The sequence below is a fragment of the Lactuca virosa genome, chromosome 6 (assembly GCF_052849685.1).
Source record: "Lactuca virosa cultivar CGN04683 chromosome 6, Lactuca_virosa_CGN04683_v6, whole genome shotgun sequence".
NCBI classification, from domain to species: Eukaryota; Viridiplantae; Streptophyta; class Magnoliopsida; order Asterales; family Asteraceae; genus Lactuca; species Lactuca virosa.
The window spans coordinates 116,279,163-116,287,113 of NC_136431.1; the positions used below are offsets into that span (position 1 = coordinate 116,279,163).

The 7,951-nt window shown below is 35.6% G+C and overlaps 1 protein-coding gene across 1 annotated transcript; it reads left to right on the forward strand.

Annotated features, from left to right (window-relative positions):
- The first annotated feature begins 5,899 nt into the window (after nucleotides 1-5,899).
- LOC145121888 (uncharacterized) lies at nucleotides 5,900-6,619 on the forward strand. Its single transcript, XM_079057571.1, has one exon. The coding sequence runs from the start codon at nucleotides 5,900-5,902 to the stop codon at nucleotides 6,617-6,619; it is 720 nt and encodes a 239-aa protein (XP_078913697.1).
- Nucleotides 6,620-7,951: the final 1,332 nt, after the last annotated feature.

A 7,951-nucleotide genomic window follows, 5' to 3' on the forward strand; every position in this document is an offset into this window, starting at 1 on the left:
AGTCAATTTAGTGGTCTATGTTTCCAACATACCAGTACAAGTGCCTTGCTTTTAGATTTTTTTTTTCAGTTTATTTATTTGGCTACTTATATGTACCTGTACTATTCCTAGTAACGAACTAATACAGAAGAAATTTAACATCTCTATGTTTTCCTCTTGCTCATTGTTTATATTTTACTTTCCTAACAGTAATTAATTGGCAAAATCATGTGGGTTTTAGCAATTATGGGATAAAAAGTATTTTCAAAAAGATTACATGGTCACAGGGCAGCCCATCAGATTCAAATCAAGATCTAGTTAAAGAAGAGTAAATCACTATTTGGTCTCTGTACACCGATCAAAATAAGATACTAGTCGATACAACACAATACAACCACTTATGTAAGTACCAAAGCGTCTACTTGTGAATAAGGGGAAATAACTGATTTTTTAAGCATTTCCTCCCTTACACAGGTGATAACTGATCATATGTTAGACGATGTATCTGTCATTGAGAGCTGCAAGTGTATTGGGGAACAGATTTTGCACATAAAAACATAAAAGCGTATACACATCATTTTAAACAACACTAAATCTATATCTTTATGCCCAACTTGTGCGTTTTGTTAGTAATAGAGCAAGTTCATCAAACCAATAAGAATTAGGTCAAACACAAAAAGAATGGGAAACGTAGAATGATCAATAATGACACAGGAATCGAGAAGGAGAGAGATGAATTGGCAGCGGAGGCTTCGGCTTTTCCATGTCCTCACCTCGCTGATGGTGACGACAGGTAGGGTTTAGGAACGCGATTGACGAGGAAGGTATCATGAAAAAAGAATGGATCATTGATAAAATTGGTCAACGAAGTTTTGGCACTGTCAACATTATTCCACATCCACAACATCAAAACATGCTAAATTAAACCTTAAGCTTTTGTGAATATCACGATTTAGCCCTTAGAATCGGTTATATCCTCTTTGCCCGATTGCAAAATGCCTCGTGGATATGATATGGCAAAAAAGAAATCTTGCCGATTTTTAAAAAATACGTCATCACTTTGCCTAACCTGTTAAAAGATCTAGAAAATGTTCTTTCTTTGTCCTCAAAATCACGAAAGATCCTGGTTTCCTCTCTTATCCAAAATCAAGATCGCAGAGTGTTCAATATATCATTGTCTTCTTATCACAACACTAGTAATCGCAACCAAGATATAAACTTACATTGTGGGTGTAGATTTAAAGTGAAAATTAAGAAATAGTGGACCTAGTTAGTTAAACCATGACAGGAGGTTTATGTTTTGCTCTAACTCCATGGTAAGTAATTTTGTAAGCGAAGGTACTGTTTAGATTTTTATGTTATTTGCTTGTATTTATATAAGGAAGAGGTTATTGTGATTTTTGACTAAGTTGACCCCAAATTACCTTATAAGTTGTATGAAATCCACATGATTAAGATGCATAAGAAATCGGTGGAATGTAATCCTAAAAAAGGATCAAGCTTTAATGAGGAAGCGAAAGAGAAGTATTGGTGGAAGATGTTTAATCACATTCTTGTGGTGGTTATAGTATTTTTAAGTTCCCTTTTAGTCTTTCGAACAATGTGATGATGTAATGTATTTTGTATTACTTGTGGTATCGTATTTTGTAGTAGGTTTATTAGATTTAGTATTGTAATAGGTTCGTGTAGTTTGGTATTGTAATAGTCATTTGACAATTTTGTTGTGTTCCAACCTCCAAAGGTATAGTAGCCATTTTTGTTAACAAAAGAGAACCTAGGGTGGCAAGTTTTTCTTCCCCTATGGTGAACACATTAAATGAAAGTCGGAGAAATGATGGCTACCATGATTATATATAGAGGCTTCACCTTCAGTTGAAATGCATCCCAAACTCAGAGAGTTTAAGCATAACACTTAGAGTGAGAGTGTTAGAAAGAGAGTTAGTTTTTTGTAATAGTTGAGTGAGAGAGTTACTCCTCTGTTGTAATTCTGTTATTGTGTTGAATAAAATAATTTTCCAATCCCAACAACCGGTATGAGAGCCTCATTTGGTGTTTGGGGAATTTTTCAAGAATTTCTATATTTTGGGTTTAAAAAAATTTGTCTCAAAATCACAGCACACCATTGGAAAGGTCTTGATTCAAGGATTCGGAAAATATATTTTTCAGAATTCTTCGACCACAGGAAGACCTCTAAATCGTCGATTAAAGGTTAGTCGGAAAAACCAGCTCGTCGGAGAAGGAGTGACGTCATCTTTGACCAGCTTTTTGAAAAATTGCATTTTGGCCCCTGAAGTTCTAGAAAGTTGCAAACAAGTCACTTTGCTTATGAAAAACTACATTTCGGTCTGTATTGTTCTGAAAGTTACCGTTTTGGTTCCTGTACTTCTGAAAACTATCAGAAAGGTCTCTATGTGGTTGAAATTATTCAGTTTGGTGCCTATAAATTTGTAAATTACATATTTGCCGGTATTTTTTTGAAAATTTACAAATTGGTCCATAACTTTTCCAAAAAGTACATTTTGATCCCGAAAAAGTCTACCCTACCATTTTTTACGCTTTCGAATCCAACCGAGAGATTGGTTTTATCTAATTATTCCTCAAAAAAATTGTAAAAACAATTTGCAAGTATTTTCGATGGAATCTACAAGTACGATTACGATGGTTCGACTTACGCCCACAAATTACAACCTGTGGAAGCCAAGGATGGAAGATTTGTTGAATCTGAAGGATTAAGCGGAGCCTTTAGAAATTAAAGATGTCAAACACGACTAGAAATTAAAGACGTAAAACCTGACACAAAGACAGACAAAGCACTAGTAGAAAGCAGTCCATTAATGACGCGCGAACTATGATACGCACTGAAGGGTGTCATAAAGAAAATGTCATCCTTTATAAAATTTGAAGGATTTAGGACAGGCATTTTTGTGTGTCCTAAAATTACATGTCGTTTTATAATTTTTTTTAAGCAAACAAGCGTCTCATCGTTAGTATCTAGCGGGAGAAAAGAAATCCCCAAAATCAGAAAACCCCTCCTTGGGATATTTAGGGTTAATTTGTTCCATCTCCCTCATTTATTTGTGGCCACTTATTTCATACCCCCGACTAGCAGCGGAAGCGTCAGGTTAGCGACGTAATGAATAGATCATAGATATAACATATATTGAACAGAATAAGCATAATATTACAACTTCTAATATTATCAGTATAGTCTTACATCATTGTGTGCATCGAAGCACATTGTCAAATATAAAAACAGTTGTCTTATAGCATATGCAACATCAAAAGAACAATTTAATAGTTCCATGAAATCCATGGAAGTGAACTCCAACTCTTTAAATACCTGAGAATACATGTTATAAGGATACATCAACAAAAATTTGTTACTGAGTTCTACAATTTTTGACACATTTTACTTTTATGACCAAAAGTGTATTTTATATAAATAAACATAATTATCCAATTATATAAAACAAAAGGTACTCTTTCTAAAACAAAAAAGTATAAAAACAATTTCTTAATCCCTTTGCAATCTCGTGCAAGTAAAAATGTTTGTTTATGTAGATAACTTATTAGTGATAAGTTTATAAACAATAAAAGTCGTGTCGAATGGGGATTTATTAAGTAATATTCTACTTAATCCATTAACTTGCACTTATCTGTTTGAGCAAAACATTCCCCACTACATATAGTCTTATTTCAACTCGTATGAGTATATAAATCACGTATAAATACTATTTCAATTGTATACATGCAATAAAACAAACTTTAGGGTCTATACTGAGCCTATAACCGAACAGTGGACGCGTAAACCTCTGAAAAAGCACTACAAGTGGCATGGTGAGAACATCACCGACGCTTCATCAACGTCGTGAAACAATAAGAGACTGAACATTTATGCTTGTTATGATTTTTCAGACGTAGGTTGTAGCTAGCAACCATAGGTCGGGTAGTCAACCCGTATAGATCTATACCAAATAATTTCTCGTACCTTGTAGATTAATGATTATAACACATATGATTTTACTAATTTTTACGTTCTTAGTGGATGAAGAGTACATCTCATATAGAAAATCCCAAGTTTAGTAGTTCAACAATGAGTACGAGCAATTTAGTCTTAGACTTTGGTTCAAATTTTATTAGACTCTTATTTGTTCACTCGTTAAAATTGAAAATTAAGTCTTAACACTTGGATTTCAAGGTTACCAGACTTATAATTTATAATTCATATAAAATTTTCCTGGCAAAAGTCAGGCAGCATAACGGCTGCATTTTGACCAAAAACCAGGTTTCATCGAACGTGTTTCTATATTGATGATGACATCCTAATGTTTTAATATAAATAAAAATACATTTCTTCGGAAATATTTTGATAATATTATTATCATGTTTTTATGGGAACAAATTCCACAATACTATTTTTCAAAAATGATACTCTGATTCTTAAATAAGCATAAACAAATCGGTCTTTTCTGACCATGAAAATGGGGATCTGATAGTTGGTATCAGAGTATTAGTTTAAGAGAACTAGGAATTTTAGGAAATTTCTAGACTTAAACTTATAATGCTAAGCAATGATTGTGAGATGAGTGTCTGTTATATTGACGAAGTATGCCTAAATAGACACGAGTACTAGCTTATTTAGGGAAGATGACTAAATTGCTTTTATGTGCTAAATGATTTATCCTATAAGCTGTCTTATGTTGGGTGCAAAGTCATCCATGTATGACTTTGTAAATGAGTTGAATTTTGTAGACCCACTTGCATGTGGTGCATTAGCCTTATGACTTATGAGATAGAGAGAAGAGAGAGAGAGAGAGAGAGAGAGAGAGATGTAAACACCTCTATATAAGGTGGGTTCATACCACTTGTAGAGGTGTGCTTGAGAGATGTAACATTCAGAGTGTTAGTGTGTGTTAATTATGTAGATTTAGATCTAGATCTTTTTTTGTAAACATCTTTCATAATCGAATGCATCTCTTAAACACTGAAATCACCGTGTTCTTTGTGTGTTTTTTAATTTCGCATGCCAAATAAATGTTTATAATTCACATCAATTGGTATCAGAGCGGGTCTTCGAAGATTGAAGTAATTTTTAAAGAAACGGTTCTTGATTTGGCAACAATTATCACAATTGGAACATTTATGGCGAGTCTCTCGATGATCTCTCTAAATCTCTTTGATTCGTGCGTTGTGTTCTTGAATTTTTGATCATTTTGACTCGTTGGATCAATTTTTTTTTTTGAAAACCCAACTTGTTATGATCCAATAAATTTTTTCATTGATCAAATCCTATCAAATCCAATATTCTTTTGTTCAGTTCGATTCTAAATTTGCAAACATACATTTGAATCAAAATCCAGCCCAATTATCTTTTGTTCAGCCCAAATAAATCGTGATTAGATATTGTGCATAGAAATTCACATTTTGATCCAATTTATCACTGTTCATATTCGATTCGTAATCTTTTGGCCCAAGTAATCTCATGTTCCGATTACTATTCATCTAATCCAATTTTTGAGCCCAATAATTCATTAAATCCATTAAATACAAATCAGCTATTGATCGTCTTTATATTGGGTCAATCCTCGTGTTTGGGTTAGCCCAAGTTTAGTTGAGTCTGCTAGAAATAAGGCCCATGCCAAGAGTCGAAGACTTAGTAACCCGTATTACTTGGTCTCACCCTTCTTCTTTGTGTTGAACGCAGAATTAGGGAACGTTGCAATTCCGTTTGTTTTTTCAGTATTTCCAGTTGTTTCTGTTGTTTATTTTCAGCTTGTAATGCCTATAAAAGGCCTCATTATTCTTGAATAAGATTATCAGAAATTGTGAGTCTATTTTTGTTATCACTTGTTTCAACAAGTGGTATCAGAGCATTATTCCTTTCACGAGAGTTTCTGAGAGGAAACAAGAAATCGCTGCCATGGGGGAGGAAACAGGACAGTTCCATGGCCCTAGCGTACCCAAGTTCGACGGAGACTACGACCATTGGATTATGGTAATGGAGAATATTCTCCGATCGAAAGAATACTGGCGAGTGGTGGATGAAGGGTACCAAGTGATCAAACCTGGAGAGCAGGCAACAACGACACAGCAGAAAAATTATGAAGAAAACAAGCTTAAAGACTTAAAGGCTTGTAATTATCTATTCCAATCGATAGACAAATCGATCCTGAAGACAATTCAGCAGAAAGAAACGGCAAAACAGATATGGGATGCCATGAAGCTCAAATTCCGAGGAAACGCCAGAGTAAAGCGAGCTCAATTACAACGACTCCGAAGGGATTTCGAGACGTTAGAGATGAAAGATGGAGAAACAGTCACCGATTACCTTGGACGTGTCATGGTGATTGCAAACGATATGTGGAATGCAGGGAAAGACATGAGCGACGTGAAGATTGTAGAGAAGGTGCTAAGAACCATGACAGAAAACTTCAATTTTGTGGTTTGTACCATTGAAGAATCAAAGGACATCGATAGCATGACAGTAGATGAACTCCAAAGCCCACTACTGATCCACAAACATAAGATTAGAAGAAAGGTGAATGATGAACAGGTGCTAAAAGTTGAAAGTGATCACAACTCTGGTCGAGGAAAAGGTCGAGGTAGAGGAAATCCAACCAGAGGAAGAGGACGTGGATGAGGTAGATCACAAGGCGATAACAGGGCTCCATTCGATAAGTCCCAAATTGAATGTTATAAGTGTCACCAGTTTGGACATTTCCAATACGAATGTCCAAACGACACTCGACAAGTGAATTACGTGGAATTCGAAGACAATGAAGAACTGTTGTTGATGGCGGCTGTCGATATCGAAGCATATGAAAAGGAAACTGAAAGGCTGATGATGACAATGAAAGAAGATAAAAACAATAAAAAGGCTTTCTGGTTCCTTGACCCAGCCTTCTCGAATCATATGACGAGTATCAAGGAGTGGTTCATTCATCTTGATGAGACGTATCAACACAAGGTCAGACTCGGTAATGATCACAAATTGGAAGTCAAAGGAAAGGGAGACATTCGTATCACTGTGGGCGATATAACACAGGTGATCACAAATGTCTATTTTGTACCGTCTTTAACATCAAATCTCTTGAGTGTTGGCCAGCTCCAGGAAAAGTCGTTAACTTTTGTTATTCAAGGAAACGTATGTAGAGTTTTCCATCCTACAAAGGGTTTGATTATATCATCAAATATGACAAAGAATAGGATGTTTCCTGTCTATGTCACATCTCAGTCTCACCAAGCGGAGTGTATGCAAGTGAGTGTTGAGTCTCACACTCAACTGTGGCACAAGAGGTTTGGACACGTCAACCACAAAGCCATTAGAACCATGTTGTACAAACAAATGGTGATCGGACTCCCATCAATTGCAGAGAAGCATGGTGTATGTGAAATATGCGCCATAGGAAAACAACACAGAAACCCAATACCCAAGAAGAGTTACTGGCGTACAACAGAGAAACTGGAATTAATACACACAGATCTGTGTGGTCCCATCACTCCAGCTTCTACCAGTGGAAAGAGGTACATACTCGTATTCATAGATGACTACACTAGAAAAACTTGGGTTTATTTTCTGTCACAGAAAGATGAAAGCTTTGAAATATTTAAAAGCTTTAAAAAATATGTTGAAATGGAAACTGGCATAAAGATTAAATGTTTGAGAAGTGACAGAGGAGGGGAGTTCACCTCAAATATTTTTAATGAGTATTGTGAAACTCAAGGAATTAAAAGACAGCTTACAGCTGCCTACACCCCACAGCAAAATGGGGTTGCAGAGAGACGAAACTGAACCTTAGAAAACATGGTTCGATGTTTACTAACTGAGAAATCTATGCCTAAGTTTTTCTGGCCAGAAGCCACTAGATGGGCATGTCATGTGATAAACAGGTGCGCGAGCAGGAGTCTAGATGAGAAGGTACCTGAAGAACTCTGGACAGGATCAAAGCCAAGTGTTGAACACTTCAAGATA

Bases quoted from the DNA above. Each gene is read 5' to 3' on its own strand.
- LOC145121888 (XM_079057571.1), top strand. From the start codon at position 5,900: ATGGGGGAGGAAACAGGACAGTTCCATGGCCCTAGCGTACCCAAGTTC.